General features: G+C 43.4%; 1 protein-coding gene across 2 annotated transcripts in view; it reads left to right on the forward strand.

Moving 5' to 3' along the window:
* The first annotated feature begins 1,399 nt into the window (after positions 1 to 1,399).
* Positions 1,400 to 18,593, forward strand: part of SDC2 (syndecan 2) — a 110,641-nt gene continuing 93,447 nt past the window's right edge. The window contains exon 1 of one of the 2 annotated variants that reach the window (XM_070631791.1): positions 1,400 to 2,336. In XM_070631791.1, coding sequence (XP_070487892.1) covers positions 2,277 to 2,336 — 60 coding nt within the window. In that variant the 5' untranslated portion in view covers positions 1,400 to 2,276. Of the gene's footprint in view, positions 3,150 to 18,593 lie in introns of both variants that reach the window. The other variant, XM_070631790.1, reaches the window with a different exon arrangement.

An 18,593-nucleotide genomic window follows, 5' to 3' on the forward strand; every position in this document is an offset into this window, starting at 1 on the left:
CTGAAGGGTGGAGAGCAGCCTAGGGCTCTTTTGGGGGTAGAGGTGACACTTCTTGGCTCTTTGCATTTCTCTCACATTGCTCGTTATTTTCCGGAACCTCCTTTCATAAGTCCCCCCAGCTCACGAAATTCTTCAACCCACAGAGAATCCATCTTAAAAATACGGCTATAGTTCATTCTTCCAAAAACCAAGCAGGCCCCCCTACATGGACCCACAGGTGCCAGCTGAGTTTCTGTGGAATCAGAAGCATCTGATGATACAAATTCCAGCCTCCTGATCTTTTTCTTCTTTTGCTCACTCTTGTATTTCTCCACATTATCTTTTTCGCTGCCAGTGCCTTAGATTTGCCCAAGGGGAGCTTGGCAGTTGGCACTCAAAACCAAAGAGCTGGATGTCTCTGACTTTTGAGTTGTAACTCCCCAGTGCTCTAAAATGTCTTTCTTTGAGATTTATTACAGGGAAAGGTTACTAAGACATCGTAATTCCCACTTAGAGTATGACTGTATTTTATCCTAATTTCAAATATTACCATGGTGTATTATCTATACATTTACATCTATGTATCTTAAAGGTTCACAACTCTTATGCAGTAGAGATTGAGTTTTAGATAAAAACTTATTCAAGAACTATTGTGTGTCTTTACCTACCGGGAATGGGAATACACAGTGGTGAATAAGACAGAAAGGTCCCTGGTCTCCGGCAGTGGGCATTCTAGGATCACGATGGTTCCATAATTCATTCACTTGTGAGTCAGAGAGAAAAACAGTGTTAGAAACTGGAAGGGAATATGCATTTGTCATGTGCTGTAGTATACCATAGACACAGAATTGAAAAAATTTTCATAACAAAATATTTCAGATCAATTACTTCCACTCAGGAAATACATGCTCATTATTTTCTTCAGACTAGAAATTACTTTATCCCTCTTTTCTTTGAAGTTCTATTAAATCTGTTATTATTCAGGGTCTCTATCCAATTTCTCATTAAAGTGCCCTATTTGTAGCTTCCAAATGTTAACACCTCTATGCCGAAACGGAGCCTACAAAATGCCTTAGGGGCTTCAACTGTGTGTGAGGCAGAAATGGTATTTAAGTTCTTAATGAAATTGTGAGCTTTCAAAGTGTATTCTGGGTTTATAGAGGTCTTCCTCCACTTCCCCTTCTTGGGGCAAGGGGTTGGGAGGGTGCGAAATACTCAATACACGTTTATTACATTTATTGTCTTCTCTTTTAAAATACGATTTTCATGAACTGGCGATTTGTGAATACAATGCTTGAAGGCATCTGTAAACTTTGTGCGTTTTTCTCCAACTCTCAAGCAGTTTCTTTCTACTGCTCTAATTCTCGCAAGCTAATATGCAGCTAAATAACGTCTCCCATTGCCTCAACGATCTTTCTCCAGAAAGTGAAACTGAAGAGAAAAAAGACAAGACAGAAGGAAAGAGGACGCAGGAGGAGAGAGGAAAAGGGAGGAGAGGAGAGAGGGGAAAAGGGAGCAATAAAATGAAGGAGCCCCGGAGCCCGGAGCATTGATTGCGGACGAGCAGACCCAGGGAAGGCACAGCGCAGAGCCGCCGGCGCCCACTGGTCCACGGAGCTGCCAATCGGGGCGTAATCCTGTAGGAATTTCTCCCAGGTTTAGCTGGGAGTCACACTGCCGCCTCCTCTCTCCGACACCCGGAGAAGCAAGCTCGGGAGGGAGAGTGGGAGGGAGCGAAAGGAGAAGAGGAGGACGAGGACAAGGAGGAGGACCCGGGGAGGGAGGCGGCAGCGCGAGAGGAGGAGGGGCGCAGCCGCTGAGCCACTAGCCTGGCTCCGACGCGCTTCTCTCCAGATACTCCGGGAGCTCCAGTCGCGCGGACTGCGCGCCCCCATTGCTCTGCCCCCAAACTTCAGCTGCAGCTACATTCCAAGCCATCTAATTTATTCCTCAAAACCAGAAACTGAGCCGCGACACGGGGAAGGAGTCCGCGGAGGAGTAAAACAACAGCAGAGCAAGAAGAGCTCCAGAGAGCAGCCTCCCTGGAGCGACAACTCAGCGTCAGGAGTGCAGAAACCAACAAGTGAGAAGGAGCCGCGGTCCCGGGGCGCAGCCGCGGGCAGTGGGAGCAAGCGAGCGCCCCCGAGCCCGGAGCTCGAGCCCCCGAGCCCGAGCCGCGGTCGCTGCAGCTGCTCTGCTTCGGATTCCTCTGCGCGGGCTGCGCCGGGCGCTGGGCTAGAGGCTTCGCTTCGTCCTGGTTGCAAGCGTCGGCTGGGAGCAGCCGGTCTCCGGGGAATATGCAGCGCGCTTGGATCCTGCTTACCTTGGGCTTGGTGGCCTGCGTGTCGGCGGAGTCGGTGAGTGAGCCAGGCGGGGGACACGCGCGTCGTTTAGGGTGCTCAAGGCCGAGCGGAGTCTGTAGCGCCCGCAAGGAATCGGGGAGCGCCACCTGGGGGATTCCACCTCCCCACCCGCAGACGCGGCGCTCGGTCCCCCGGGATCTGCTAGGATAAATGCACTCGCTCCACCACGCCATTCTCGCCTTCCTTTCCCGCAGAAAAGCGCCGCTCGCTCGAGTGGCCCCGAGGTCCCCGGGGATGAGGGTGCGAGAATCCCTGTTTTGTCTGACCGCAGAGGCCCCTGAAGTCACTCCCAACTTCTTCGCCCTCGGAGGGGTCTTGTTGCGTGGCCCAGGAAGACCGAGGGAAACGGTGGCCGGAGACAGGAGTCGGGGTAGGGCCTTCGAGGGAACGGGTCCCCTCTGCGCGCCCCCCGGGACGCAGGGACGACCTGAAAACTTTGGGGTCCCTCCGCACACCATCCCCCGACGCCAGCTTACCTATTCGATTGAATGCAAGTTCTGGGGAGATGGAGCCCAGATTTAAGAAACCCAAGAATATCCGGAGAGGAAAGTTTGGAAAAGTTCTTTTGTTTGATGTTCCCTGTGGTTGGGGCGAAGTAGCAGACACTACGTGGAAACGCTACCCGCGGAGGCGCAGTCTGCGGTCCCGCAGGGGGTGCTCGGAACGCGACCGAAAATGCTGGGGCGCTGGTTGCTGGAATCCCAGTGCTACGGTGACCCCCTCCTCTTGAAGGGCGGAGGGCGGCCGCGGGCCCTTAGGGGCAGGAGGACATTTTACTACGGATTGCTCTGGAGTGCGGCATGCAGGGTGAGGCGGCGTGCGTGTGACACTGCGCTCGGCTTCGGGTCGCCTGACCGCTCCGGGGCCGAGGCTTCCAGCCCCCACGCTCGCCCTTGCGGGCCCGGGCGGGAGTGCTTCCGAGGCCTGGAGGAGCCTCTTCTGCGGTCAGGGCCGGCTGCGGGCACCCAGCCTTCCTCCCCGGCCCCGGCTGTGGGAACTTGGTTTCTTCTCCTTTGACTTGCGTTTGGAGCTTGTTTCCCTGCATCGCCCAATGAGCGCCCTCTAAAGGGAACTGCCTCGTAGGCTTCCCCTTATCGGTGGCGGTCCCTACCTGGGCGCCCGGAGCTTTGTCCGGCTGGGTGGAAGCGCCGCACCGTTCGGTCCGCAGCCTCAGTGCAGTCTGGGGCCTCGGTTATGGAGGGCAGCAGTTTCTGTCCCTTCTCGTTCCCCGTATCTCCTCCTTTTGCCACCTAATAACTTGTCTATTTTTAAATAACTGAACCGTCTCCTCGAAGACGGATGATGCCATCTTTAAGGGTGGTTTTGTGAGTTTTTCCTTCTCGCCTTTGAAGTGTGGCTTCTTTTTTCTCCCGTTTTTTTGAGTTAATGCAGTTTAGGATTGGGAAACCTCTTTGGCCCTGAGCAGCAGATGGGCATTTTCATCAGTCTGGGAGCCTCTGTGTGTGCTGGCAGATCTTCACACTTTACCCAGGATTAGAGAGCACGGAGAATTGTAAACTGAACAGAACTGATGAATGTTTGGGTGCTCAGGCTGTAAAACAGAACTCCGAGTCTTGCTAACATTTCTCCTCGGCAAATGATCATTTAGTCTGTTGGGAGTGGTAATCTCCCACTCAGTTATGAACTTTGGCTTGTACAAAAAAACGGGGGGAGATTCTCTGTTTATTTCAGGAAAACATCATTGCTCATCTTGTTGCAAAACAGGGCAAAGGGAGAACTCCATCTCAAGGTTTTCAAGAGAAGCCTGCCTAAAGAGCTGCACAGGCTTAAGGAGTCCTGTTCAGGGATTTGCTAGGAAATGTTACTGTTTGGAGATGCTAGGGAAAGAATGTCTATCTTTCGCCTCTTTGGCTTTTTGCATAAATCTGGCAGTGGCCCTTAAGGAAGCTTTTTGTCTGAACTATACTCGTCCTCTATGGTGACACCTTTCCTCTGAACTCATTATCTTTGGGGTTTTGATATTTCTCATTTCCCACCAAAATGGGCTGCTTCCCGAGTGAGCTGCTTCACTGTGGTAGATACTGTTTTCACTAATTGGAATATCATCCAAAAGGGTGATTAGATATTTTTAAAATGTCAATTTGGAGACTCTAGCAGAGTCTTTGTTAGGCAATGAGTCAGTCTTTCTCAATAGAAGCTGTTTCAAAGCCCAGGATGGCTAATAGTCCATTTGAATTACTTTTCAGTCTCTGTTTCATGTATAGAAGCATAAATGTACGCAAAGTTGAAAGACTTAATTTTTCAACATTTAGCCATTATAGTTCATTATTCCCAGTACTTTGCATTTTAATTTGAAAACCGCAACTGTTTCCTGGGAGTTAGGAGTAGTAGTGATTGTCTGAGCTTAAAGCCTCTCTTTAAAAAGAAGAAAGGAAAAATGTCTGCAGTCAGTGAATTCTTGAGTTTTCTGCTAAGCTCAAGAGGGAAAAAAAAAGGTTCTCAGGAACTAAGGCTCAAAGCTGTCTGTGAAAAGGCCCTGGTGGCCCTTCCTTTATGGACGACAGAGAGCAGGGAAAGCCTGTTCATGGTGATGCAGTCATACTTTCCACCGGCAGGTTAGGGCTTTTCACTGCAGGAATAGCGTGCAAGGGGAAAGACTGACGGAGTGTGGCGGTAGTGACATGCTGCTGTTTTTCTATGCATTTTTTACATGATTGTTTATCTTTAGAAATAACATATTGCAGACTGCTATAAATGTATAATTTGAACTGGAAATATGTTTAAGAACAGGAAGTGTTTTGAACTAGTGGAATTTTATACACGTGCTTCGATGTGTGTAAATTAAAAGAAACTGTCAAGTCATTTGGACTCATCCATTTACTTCTCAGTCTATTATGAAAGGCTTTGGAAAGTTTGCATTAGAAGGAAAAATAAAATTGGAACCATATAACCTTTTGCAATTCTTTGAAGAATATATTTTGGCTCTTCTAGTAATGAAATGAATTATTTTTGCTAGGGAATTTTGTGGATGCAAGGGCTCTTTCTCTGTTAGTTGGATATTAGCCGTAGATAGATGTCGTTTAAGAAGGAAAGATTTTGTAAGAACAGGCTCGCAGAAGACGGGCGTGCTGGAAAGAATTTGCGTATGTTCTCTAACACCTACTTCTGGGACCTGGAACATCTACTTTTGGTGGTGGTCATCATTTGAAGGGCTGTGTAACATGATCACTCACATGGCACCTTGAGTAATCATCAGTTTGGAAAGGATTTCAAAAGATCTTCTAGTTTTTTCCTGGGCAGCACTAGTTCTCAAGTCTTCAGAAGCCTCCAGAGACCTGACTGGCCAGCTGCAGGTAGCCTGGAGTCTCCTCAGGTTGGCAAAGCCTTGAGGCTGACCCACCCTGGCCGGCTCTGTCATTAAGGTTTATAGGGAGTCTGGTCAAGTCACTGTGCTGTTGGCACATCACCCGGCAGTGATCCAATAGTTCGTGTGAGGAATATCGTCTGAGTTTAGACTCTCACGAGATTGTCTCTCCTTCATCGTCAGAAATCAGACTAAAAGATCTTGCCCATGTTTTCTTCTTCCCAAGGCAGAAGATTGTTATTCATGCCCCTGTTGATGGTACATTCCAGTATCTCAAAAATTGCCTAATTCTTTCATGGACCAGAAGCCAGAATAAAGTTTTAAAGAAAAACAAGAAGTAATGAAGAAGAGGCTTTGCTGAAAACAAGCTACTCTCATTTGCCTTTTTTAGTCAACTGCTAGTACCATCGTCTTGCTTCTGGTCTTTTGGATTTGAATCTTGAAGACGTCCTTGACTCATTCATCTTTGTTGACTTCCACTTGGCCTTCAGATCCTCCTCCGTGTTGTTCATTCCACAGATAATTTATTCAGCATGTACTAAGTGCTCAGGATAAATGGGTGAGAAACCAGGCCACTCCTCTGTCGTCTTGGAGTTCCCATTCTAGTGATCCAGATAGCTTTCCCCTTCAGTCTTTTCTTTCTTGGGCTCTTGCTAGCTTGTGCCTCCATGTCACCAACCTTGAGTTGCCCTACCTGGCCCAGATGTTCATCTGCTGTTTGATTTATCATGTACCACTTTGATCGTGTTGCCTATGGTCCAGAAACCTCCGTGTTTCCTTGTTATCATGGTGTGGAGTCTAAATATCTCTGCCAGATTTAGAAAATGCTCCACAGTCTTGCTCCTTCCTGCTTATCCACCCTTGCTCACTCTCCATCTCATCTCCTGGCCCTGGCGCACTGGTCTTGCTGTCATGAACGTTCCTGAGACATAGCTATCTCTTCAGTGTTTCTCCCTTTAAATTCTGTTGATTCAAATCCAAGATCGAGAGAGCTTTTCATGATTGATCCAGCCCTTGTTTTTATCTTTCTGTAAATAGTAAGCAGACTGATGATCAGAATCACTGGAAGTATGTAAAAATACAGATTTTGGGGCCTCCTCTCAGGACAATCTGTATTTTTATGAAGCATCTCAGATGGTTCTAATGAATTAGCCACTTTTAGGAACCACTGGCCTAGGTTGCACACTTTACCCCTTATTATGTGCTATTTTCTGTTAGTCCTGGGGCTCCCAGCAGTAAGATGTTAAGTGACCCTGGGGACAGTACAAAGGGCTTGGGCATGGGAGGTGGACAAGTCTGTTTCATATTCTGGTACTTAGCCACTCACTCAGTGTTAGGACTTGGACAGGATACTAAAACTCCGAGTCATTTAAAAAAATACATTCATGCGTATGCCTATAAATTGGACCTAAGACTGCCGTTATAACATGACTGTTGTGAGGGTAAAATGAGGGAGAATAGGAATGGTACTCAAGGCACAGAAAGTGACTCTTCCTTTCCTTTCTGGGCCTCGGTTTTCTTGGCTGTGACACAAGGGAGTCATCTCTCATGTTCTTAAGGCTCCTTAGCCCTCTGATATTCTAGACTTTGGCACTGTCTGAGGGAAGAGCCCTTGTTTCCACACCTTTGACTCCAGTGGTAAATACGTGTTGATGCTCTGTATTTAAGTGCAGGTGCCCGTGGCCTGGGCAGTTGGTGTTGGTCAGTTCTGCTGAAGCTCACCTTTGTTCTGGCCGCTGAAGGCAGTGTGGACTGGGGTCACTGAATCCACCAGCCCCAGGGTTGGACTTGAGCTAGTTTGCCAGTGTTGACTGTCTAGACCTCGGTTTCGGGAACATTGTAGTGTTGGTATGAAGAATAATCAAGATATTGAAGTCAAGTCCTGCACATCATCAGTGACCGTTCTGCTTCCTCCCGTTTCCTTCGGCTGGGTTGAGATCCCAGCAGTCAGGAGGAGAGAGTTACATAGGCATCGCGTGCTGGAGTGCCACCGGTCATCCAGAATGAGGTGGCAGGGTGAGGAGAGAGTGTTGGGGACCTGGGGGCAGAGAGAGGGAGTATTTTTAATTTTTAACGGTACAAATGCATGAAATTTCTCTTTTTACAATTAGAGCTTTGGGTCCTAGTACTATTAAAAATCCCTATTGTGTTTTGACAGGTCTGTTTCTAGGGCAGCGTTAGTGTTAGCAACTAAGCTAGAGGGGTGACTGTCTATGCATAGGAAAGGGTGCCGTTGAAATAGAATTGTGAATGTCAGTTTTTCGCAGGTAACTCAAAGAATTGGTAGGACTGGGAGAAGGGGAGAAGCCTTGAAGTCTTGGGAGATTTCTCACTTGAATTTCCCATCAGCAGAGTGAGGCCAAGTCGTGTGCAGTCGGTCATGAGAGAGCCACTTCATGGTCTTGGACTCCAAGCTATAGAGAAATGTTATTAAAGATGAGATGTGTTTTCACAGTTCTTTCCTCTGCTGTTAAATCCAGTTTATGAAAAACGTCACAAAGATGCAGTAAATGTGCCCTTTACAAAGCATTTTGATGTTTATTTCTTTTCTTATGATTATACAGATATATTAAATACAAATAGTACTGATATTTAAGGAGTATGTACAGTTAATAGAGTTTAGCCTCATGATAAAAATGACTCATGGAACAAGATATCCAATTATTAAAGGAAAGTTATTTTTTTTCAAGTTCTTACCCACAGAGTAAAAGTTAAATATGTATTTTTGTGTGATTTATTATTAAATATAAAGATGCTAAAAATAAATGTACAATATTTAGGGCAAAAGTGAGGTTTTGCACACATCTAGTTACTATCTTAATCCCTGTGGGACTTCAGTTTCCCATGTGTAAAATGGTGGAGTGAACTGGAAAAATTTTAGTATTTATTTTTTCTATATGCTTCAGGATATGATTGGAGAAATGATTAAGATTAACCTAATCAATAAGTAATTATTAAGCTCCTGCCAAATACTATGTTACTACTGAAGCAGGGAATTTATTCACATTACAGAAAGGTAAGTCGTTTCTATTAGCTGATGGTAATCAGTTGGCTTGAACTGAGTATTCATCATGTACTGGGATTATATACGTTGCTCTGAATATTCCTGATCTAATATCTAGTGTTTTCCCATATCTTTTCTTATATAAGTCAATGGAACAGCAAGACCACTTGGTGGGGTGGAATCACTTTCATTCCAGATGGAAGACAACATGACTTGATGTAATTTGAGGGTTCTTAAAGGCATAAGTCATGGAGGGGTCTCAGGCTCCTCATTTGGTTTCTAGCCTAGAGCTCCATTTTCAGAGAGGGGGCCTTTACTGGTGCCTTCCCTTTGGTTCCTTTCTGTAGCACTGGAGCCCAGTGTAAGTGCTGTGGAGACCATAAGCAAGAATCTAAACGAGCAGGCAGTATGATAGAGTGACTCAGAGCCTGGGTGCTGGAGGTATGACTTGCCTAGGTTTGAATCCACCTATTTGGGCAAGTTTCTTAACCTCTCTGTGTTCAGTTTTATCATCTGTAAAATGGAATATCCTAAAATAGGTGGTTTGGATTATATGAGACAGAATGGGTAGGAGCTTTTAACGCAGTGGCATATCCATGCTGCATGTCACGTGGTAGTTACTGTTAGTTTGTTTCCTGGATTTCTGCCTCCCTGAGGAGTGGAGGCTTGGCACACTATGTGGGCTGATCTGATAAGCTCCAGCCCAGAGGCTGGCCCAGAATATGCTTGATTGAACCTGCTTTTTCATAGCAGGGGTTCTCTTGCCTGACCTGGGGAGGCCTAGCTCTGTGTCAAGATACTGGGGATATATTTCGACTCATCTTTTCTCTAAATATGGGCGATGTGAGAGAATATGTCATTGATTATTTCTGGCCCATGAAAAGTTCCTTACAGGGACTGGATGAATCCATGATTGTTAAGGTGTAAAAAGCCCATCTTTTCCAGTAATTTTGCCTCTACAGACCTATCCAAAGGAAATAATCACGGCCGCGTAAATGTATTTATTGAAACCATACTTATAATAGTTAAAAAATTAGAAATAACCTGAGTGTACAATAATAGAGGAATCGTTAAATAAAAGATTATAAATTATACATTAAATATTATATAGCCATTAAAAACGTGCTTGTAACTTGGAAATTGTTTAGAATAGACAAAAAAGTCAAATATAAAACTGTATAGTAAAACTTTGGTTATATTAAATAAATTTATATATATACACATATGTATATACAAACCTGTGTATGTGATAAAATTGCGTAGAACTAAATACACATACATACAAACACAAGTGAGTATAAGGAAAACTGGGGAAATGGGAATAAGAGTGGCGGATTGTATCAATGTCAATATCCTTATTGTGATACAGTTTTATAAAACGTTACCATTGGGGGAACCTGGGTAAAGGGTGCAAGAGATCTCTCTGTGTTATTTCTTACAACTGCAAGTGAATCTACAATTATCTCAACAAAAATGTTTAATTAAAAAAAATGGCACCAGACCTAGATGGTTTTACAAGTAAGTTCTGCTTATCCTTCAAGGAACAGATAATTGTTGTTCCAGGGCTTTGAGAGTGACGTAAGGCTGTTCTTTTTCATTTTATGAGGTTAGCATTAGTCTGTCAAAACCAGATAAGGAGAGCAAATCTAAAGGCCAGTTTCACTTATGATCATAGAGGCCAACATTTTATATAGAATATTATCAAACTGAATACAGCAGCTTATTAAAAGAATAATGTTGAGTCCAAGTAGGGTTTATCCAAGGAATGCTTGAATGTCAGAAAAGCAGTGTGGTTATTAACAGTTTAAGGGAGATGACGATATAAGCATCTCAACAGATGCAGGAAAGCGTCTGATAAAAGTTTATAAAAATGTTAATAAAGGATCTCTAATTTCTCGTTAACTGAAGGTTTACTATATTAGGGTTAGTACATCTGTGCTAACAGCTCAATTTGCTTGACATGTTTAGGAACCAAAAGGCCACTGTTTACTGAGTTGTTAGGCAACAGTCTCTAGTTGCATGGGTGACAGGTGTGTGACAGTGCAATAAAGTAGGGGTCATAACATATATAGATTCTAATTCGTATGAAGATGTAGTTCTAGCATTGCCAAATTTGAGTTGTCTGCCCTCCCAAGTTAAGATAAGATAGGAGAGGATGGTGAAAGTTTTGGATTCAGGTATATTGGGGTTCAGTTTCTGGTATTACCACCTAAAGCTGTGTGACCTTGGGGAAGTTTCTTATCATCTCTGAGTTTGTTTTTTCAGTGTAAAAATGGGGATTATAATATTTTGAAGATTAGCCTCGTAATGACAGAAAACGCCAACAGAAACCCTGACTGAGGGGCTGGCCTGGTGGCTTAGTGGAAGTTCACGTACTCCTCTTTGGTGGCCTGGGGTTCCCAAATTTGGATCCTGGGCATGGACCTACACACTGCTGATCACATCATGCTGTGGCAGTGTCCCACATATAAAATAGAGGAAGATTGGCACAGATGTTAGCTCAGGGACAATCTTCCTCAAGCGAAAAGAGGAAGATTGGCAACAGGTGTTAGCTCAGGGACAGTCTTCCTCACAAAAACGAACAAACAAACAAAAAACCCTTTCTGATACTAGATGTTTTAAACACATTTGATTCTGTTTCCTTGTAGCTTTAAGTTTTGTGATTCTGGAATGTATTATACATGCATAAATGTACATGCGTCTGTTTCATGTTTCTCATTTGCATTCTGACCCTTGTCACCAAGGGACATGTATTTTCACAAATATATGACCAATTTATTTTTTACCAGGCAGAGAGTGATGCTGAATTATACCTTTTCTTTCCTCTGTCATCCATTTCCTGAATTACATTCAGCTAAAGCTCAAAATACATGTGTATACAAGTTGGAAATTTAGTTAAGACTTGAAAATCTAATATAGTACTTGGGATTATAATTTTAAAATGCTTAAAGATGGTCAACATTAGAATCTTATGTTGTAAACACTGACTTATCTGTTAGGTTTACTAATGAATTAAGATCTTAACTTCTTTTACATCCCAGTTCTGAACTCATTTAGATGTGTGGTGCATAGTTTTTTGATTATATGAGATTTGATTAGATTTTGTGATTGTCCTGATCAGTTATTGAATGAAGTTTTATGTTTGGTAAGTCAGTCACTTAATAGTTAACTTGTGTTACTACGCATCAACCAAGGGCAAATCTCTGTGTTGGTCTTGCAAGTTAAAAAGAAATTATGATATGATACCTTGCTTGAAGCAACTATTATCTACCTTTTGATTATTTAGGGTAATTGAAGATGGGTTGAGCCCATATTTAACGTGCACATTATATATAAAAAATGCATCAGTTTGTTTTTGTCTGAATCTGTTTAGGAATATCTAGCAATCAAAACTACCACAGAACTACAATCGAGAAGAATAAGAAGAACCCCTTGTAGAAGAGAAGTCACTGCTTCCCAGAAAAAAACAAAACCGTCCCTGAAGTGGCACAGTGTGTTGCAGAAAAGTCAGAATTCTATTGATAGCTTGAAGACACTTGAATTTCATATTTTTCTCTTTTTCCCCACCTGCTTTCCAAGGAAGGCTTTTTGAGTATTAAAATGTACAAGACACAAAAAGCAAGAAATTGTTTAGAACTGGAATAGTCTATTGATGTTTGTATCAGGGGAGAAAGAAACCTCGCATTTCATCCACTCTAATTCCCCAGACACTATGAACTTTGGGCCCTTAAAGGCGAGAGCTGGACCTTACGTGTTTGGTCAAGGTCAAATAGTCTTGACTGATGAATGAAAGAGGTAAAAACTGTTGGGATGATTTTCATTGTGTACTTTTGGATTCTGCTTTTTCAATGTGTAACAATGGATTTTAGAGCTGGAACTGACTTTTAAAACAAAATGCATTTAGAGAAGTTAAATGATTTGTGCAAGATCACGTAGTTAGTAGTAGAGTTATAAGTTGGGCCTAGGCCATCTGATTTGTTAATATTTTTTTCTTAACGTAAAACATTCTCTTTCTGGCACTCTCTTCTCCCTCATTCCCCACATTAACGATTAGCATCTAATACACTTCTGGCACATGTTTGATGAATAAACGAAATATCAAATGGAACATATATGTTATGTACTCTGCACCAATGTGGTTAATGTGTTTTGTGCAAAATTAATAATTTTAAGTGATGTTTAGATAATTTCTCAATTTCCAGCAAAAATTGTCCTCCTGCTAACTCCTTTATTGTCTGTGAACCTTTTGTCTAATTAGGGCAGGAGAGCCGGAGAGTACTGGGCTTTGGAGACCCAGAGAGATCGGGACAGAGTCAAGTGGATTTGTGAATCTTAGGAAGATTGTGGAGACCTGTAGACAGGAAAGGAGATGAAAGCTTCCTGAAGATAAGAATCAGAACTAGGAGCTAAATCCTCTTGAATTAACGTCGCATTTTATGGGGGGAAAAAGTTGCTATTGTTGGTTGAGGGAAGAAGAGCATGCCTTGGATTTTTATACTAAAAATACCTCAGTGCCTTCTGGGAAAAGAGAGTCTGAGGCGCTCAGGGCCCAGGTGGAAGCACTTTTTGGCTCGGTTCTTTTTGCCAGGGTTGGATGTAGGTTCATCTTTTTTCCCAACATTTTTCTCTTGAATACTGCTTTTGTAAATCTTAGTGTAACGAAATAAATACATTTGAGTCATAGTTTTCCAGAAAATAAGTCTGTGGTATGATGTTTTTAAGAAATGAATTTTATTAAAAGACAATAACATTAAAAATTATTGCACTTATCTCCTACTCTGTACTTAGAACTATGATGGGCACTTTCCATACATTGTCTTTGTCTCACAATTGCTAGGTATTACTTGCCGAGGCTGCATTTTATGTGACCCAGCAGAAGTTAGATCCTCAGTTTTTCTAGCTGTAAATATCCCTGATGTGATAGTATAATCTTTCAAGAGAGCAGTGAAAGAGTTTAAATATATTACCACTTTTTAATACAGCCTGATGGGTGCAGCCCTGACTTGTGAAGTGTCAGACCCTTCATTTGCTTGGGTGGCCTAATATTCTAGGTCACCCATATTCTGATTTCTTTACCAACATTTAGCATATTACTTTGATGGCTTCTCTCCACAAGCTTCAGTCTGGTAATGAGAGAACTAAGGAATAGAGTTAATGGGAATCTCCTTAAATCCCAGCTTGGCTGGTATCTGGCTGTATGACTTTGGGCAGGTTACTTAGTCACTCTGTGCCTCAGTTTTCTCATCTGTAAAAAGGAGAAGTTACAGTAGCCACTTCATAGAGATGCTGAGAGGACTAACGAGTTACTCCCTGTCAGGTGTTTGGAAGAGGGCCCTAGGCAGAGTCAGCACTAGTCTCGGTGTTGCCGCGGATTAAAACGGATGGCTTGTTAGATGTGCTGATCAAAGAAGAAAGGATCCTCTTTTGAGCTTTTGAACCTGAGACTGAGAAGAATGATGCTGCCACTGACCAGATAGGAAAGACAGGAGGAGAGGCTGAATCTTTTCCTCTTTTTTTCTTTTTGTGGCTGTTGTGTTTTGGTGAAAAGAGGAGGCGTTTTAGCCTCTCTAGCTCTTATCTGGATAGTGAAGGCATGTTCTAGGTCAGTGGTTCTCAACCCTGTTTGCACGCTAAATTCACCTGGGGAGCTTTTAAAAGCTCTCTGTGCCTGCCCCACACCATGACCAATTAAATCAGAATCCAGGGAGTAGGGCCCAGCAAGCTGTAAAAGCTCGCCAGGTGACTCTTAGTTCCGGAGGATTGAGAACCGCTGCTCTCGTGTGCCTTCTGGATCCCTCCAGCTTGTAGGGAAGGCCGGCAGGTAAGATTTGGTCTTCTTAAAGCGTGTTCTCTGTGGCCCCGTGGAGTACAATGGCTTCACAGGACTGACCTGCCGCCCGTCACAGCCGGAGCTGTGTAGCATTGGGAAATGCTCGTCCCCTTCCAGCTTCTTCGTTTTCTACCCTTCACCATCTTTTTGCTGGCTTGTGCTTTTCTGATAATTATGTTGGTGGATTATGATACATTTGAGAGCTCTTCAGACACAAGATTATATGTATATAAATTGTTTATCTGAGGATATCTTAAAAAAAATCGAAACATTTCCCTTTCCTTTTGAAAACTTCTCAGTGGAACAAAGTATGCTTGTCCTCTTGGCCTGGTTGCAGAAGAGCATGTTTGGTCAGCTTATTAGATTTGCCTGAGTTCACGCTTTGAACAGCGATTTTGTGTTTTACTGATTGGAAATGTATTCTGGGACTTGTCTGAATTCACTGGTCATGTATAAGCCCTACACACGTGTCTAAATGACGGCCCTCTCATTGTAACTGCACTTCAGTTCAGCTCCTTGGACCTGGTTCAAGTTGAGTTAATTCCATGGAACTCTGCTGTTTCCGGTGAAGTAGGGAAGAGAGAGTGCTTTAGGCTGTCCTGTGAATAAGACATCTGAGTTGTCTTTAGTTCTTGCTTAAGTAAAAAAGCAGCAGCCCATTATCTAATCTATTCATAGTTTACTTTGCTCAGATATCTAATTTGGGAGCATGTTTGCCCTCCCTGAGCTCTGAAACACAATTTTCCATCCCTTGAATAAAGAGGGATATCTTTAATTGACTCAGGGAGAAAAAGAACCTTGTTTAAGAATTCTAGAGTTTCCAAAGCTTTTAAAAATTATTCTGCAGGATAACATTAAAGTGCTGACCCTTTAGAAACTGCCACTCAACGTGTATCTGTCCTCCAGTAGAGTTGAAGAAAGATTCCTCTGATCTGAGCAAGCCCTTAAAATGAGCCATTTGCTATGAATCGTAGGCTTTTGAATCCAATAAGTCTGTAATATCTAGAACAAAATTCAACATTACTGTTTATTATTTTGGCAACACTAAGGTTAAATGTGTCTTTACAAAGTATTAAGCATGCACGTAGACAAATCCTAGAAATTAAAGGAGTGGACGTGTGAATTCTAGCCCCTCCCCCGCCACACATCCCTGATATACTGTGGAATATCAATGCTCTGGAATAGCAGAGCAGAATACAATACAATTTGCAGACAAGTGGAAATTGAGGTCTGTTACAAGAGTCATTAACTCTAGCATTAGGTCAGTGGGCCTCAAAGTGTGGACACTTTGAGATGAACATCTGCCTCACCTGAGAATTTGTTAGAAATGCAGGTTCTGGGCCTAATTCCAGACCAGCTGAATCAAATCTGGGGGTGAGGCCCAGCAATCTGAGTCTTAAAAAGCCCTCCAGGTGGTTCTACTACATGCTAGAGTTTGAGAACTGCTCTGAGCAGCGTCCTCGTCCTTCATGGTACAGGCGCTATTAAGCAAGAGCCCCTGGTGGGGCCCAGATATCAGTGGGTTTCTTTTAAACTGGCATGGTAATTCTAATGCGCAGCCAGGCTTGCAGGCCACTGCTTTACAACCTTGCTACTCCGGAGGAGGTGGGCGCCAGACCAGCAGCGTGAGCATCACTGGGAGCATATTGGAAGTATGGAACCTCTAACCTCACTCTGAGACTGCTGAATTGTAGTTTGCGTTGTAACAAGACTCCCAGTGACTCATCAGCATATTAAAGTTTGTGAAAAGCTACTTCATAGAAATAGTTTTCTTTACAGAATTCAGTCCCTAGAATGACCTTAATTTAAAAGTGTTGTGAGGAGACAGAATAGCTGCGTTGGCTTCTGCTGGTGTTGACCCGGGGAAGCAGCCATTGGGAGGAAAGGGACGGCTCCAATAGCTTCTGCTTAGAAGGACCCAGGATTGTTAGGCCTAACAGTAGCCCATAAGCCATCAAGTGAGAGAGAGCAGTTAAGACAGTTCCAGGTGCAAGTAACAAAAATCCCAACTCAGATTGGCATAAGCAATAAAAAGGAACTTTTTGGCTCAGATAATGGAAAAGTCCAGGAGTAGTACTGTGTTTAGGCTTGGCTGTATCAAGAGGCTTATGCAATGTTATCAGGCCTTAAATTGTACCTATCTTTCAAAGTAACTTTCCTGGGTTAGATTCACTCCCAGGCCTTATACTAATTAACAGCTAAGTTGTTGTTAAAAAGATATTTCCAGGGGGCCGGCCCTGGGGCCGAGTGGTTAGGTTCGCGCACTCTACTTTGGCGGCCCAGGGTTTCACCGGTTCAGATCCTGGTTGCGGACATGGCCCTGCTCACCCAAGCCATGCTGATGCAGCATCCCACATGCCACAACTAGAAGGACCCACAACTAAAAATACACGACTGTGTACTGGGGGACTTTGGGGAGAAAAAGGAAAAATAACATCTTTAAAAAAAAAATCTCCAAATTTAGTGGCTCAAAATAGATGTTTTATTTCCCTTTGACATAACAGTCCAAAGACAGGGCTGGTGGGATGGCTCTGCCATGCTCACATGCAGCTCTTACCTGTGGCTCCAAGGTGGCCGCATCTCCTTTACTGTCTCCCAGCCAAGAATAAGAGTCAAGGGGAAGACATACCCAATCCTTTTAAGGCCACAGCCTGGAAATGTACACATCACTTCCATTTACATTTTGTTCATCAGAACATAGTCATATGGCCACACAGGTGCGTGCAGGCTGGGAAATGTAATTTCTACATGGGTGGCCATGTGCCTAGTAAAAATCTGGGGAGGTTGTATTACTAAACAAGGGAAGATTTTAGATAGCGATGGCAACCAGGAAATCTCTCCCTTTGGGGTGACAAGATGGGGTCTGGCAACTCTAGGTTAACCAAAAGTCTTGTCTTCTCGGCAGTTGTAGTAGAAAGAACTTCTCTTTCCACCTGTTCTAGTAAGAATCCAGGCATAGCTTCTTGTTGGCCCTTGGTTGGCCTGGCCCGGTGTCTCTGGCCTGGGTCACATGCATCATCGCTGGAACTACAAGTGAAGGAAGCATCACCTGAATCTCGTGGGCTGTGATAGGAGAGGTTTGGTTCCCCAGAGAGAAATGGAAGGACTGCTACTTGAGGGAGGAGAATGAATGCTGTGAAGATGGGACACCTTTTCCTCCTTTTACCTGTGCTCTGGCTGTTACTATGGTAACGTCTTTTTTTCCTTCCAAGTCTGATCTTCACCATAAGTTGATTCTGCCAGGGTAAGATGTTTGTACACACTCCTGATGACCAGTCTTGGATATGGGTTCAGCCGTCACACTTTATCCATGTGAAAACTCCTATGTATGTCTATTTGGTGACAAATTAAATAGCAGGCATAATACAGAGTGAGCTTAACCTTCACTCTTGTTAATTGGCATTTGGACCTAGACAGGAAAAGGAAGTGGAGAACTTGGGGGTGCTGAAGCTGGGGATATGGGAGGATTGACTGTCAATTTAGCCAAGTATGGTTCATGTAAAGATTATTAGCACAATAGATAAAAGACACTTAAGAACAAATTTATTTAATGAGCTTAATAAACATAGGTGACTGTAGCAGTGTACTTTTTCTCTTACTTTTTTTCTTTTGTGAGGAAGATTGTTGCTGAACTAACATCTGTGCCAATCTTCCCCTGTTTTATGTGGGATGCCACCACAGTGTGGCTTGATGAGCTGTGCTAGGTCCGCGCCTGGGATCTGAACCTGCCAACCCCAGGCCACTGAAGCAGAGCGCACAAACTTAACCACTAAGCCAGCAGGCCAGCCCCTGTAGCAATGTACTTTTGATGTCTTATTTTAATGGTTGGTAAATATGAATAAAGGAAAAGATAAATTTGTTTATCTTTGGCTGATTGGTAAATGCTTTTTTTAATGTTCTGAATGAAATGGTTTGTATCTTAAGCACCAAAGATTGTATATAGAGGCCTTTAGTACATTAAACAATGATGAGCGGTAAAAAAATGATGAATTGTGCTTGTTTACCCTCTCATTCTCAAGGTTTTGTTTCCTCTAATGTATTTTTTTATACCTTACTCATTGCACAGAGGAATTGAGGTAATTTTCAAGACTG

The sequence above is a fragment of the Equus przewalskii genome, chromosome 8 (assembly GCF_037783145.1).
Source record: "Equus przewalskii isolate Varuska chromosome 8, EquPr2, whole genome shotgun sequence".
In the NCBI taxonomy this organism is placed as follows: domain Eukaryota; kingdom Metazoa; phylum Chordata; class Mammalia; order Perissodactyla; family Equidae; genus Equus; species Equus przewalskii.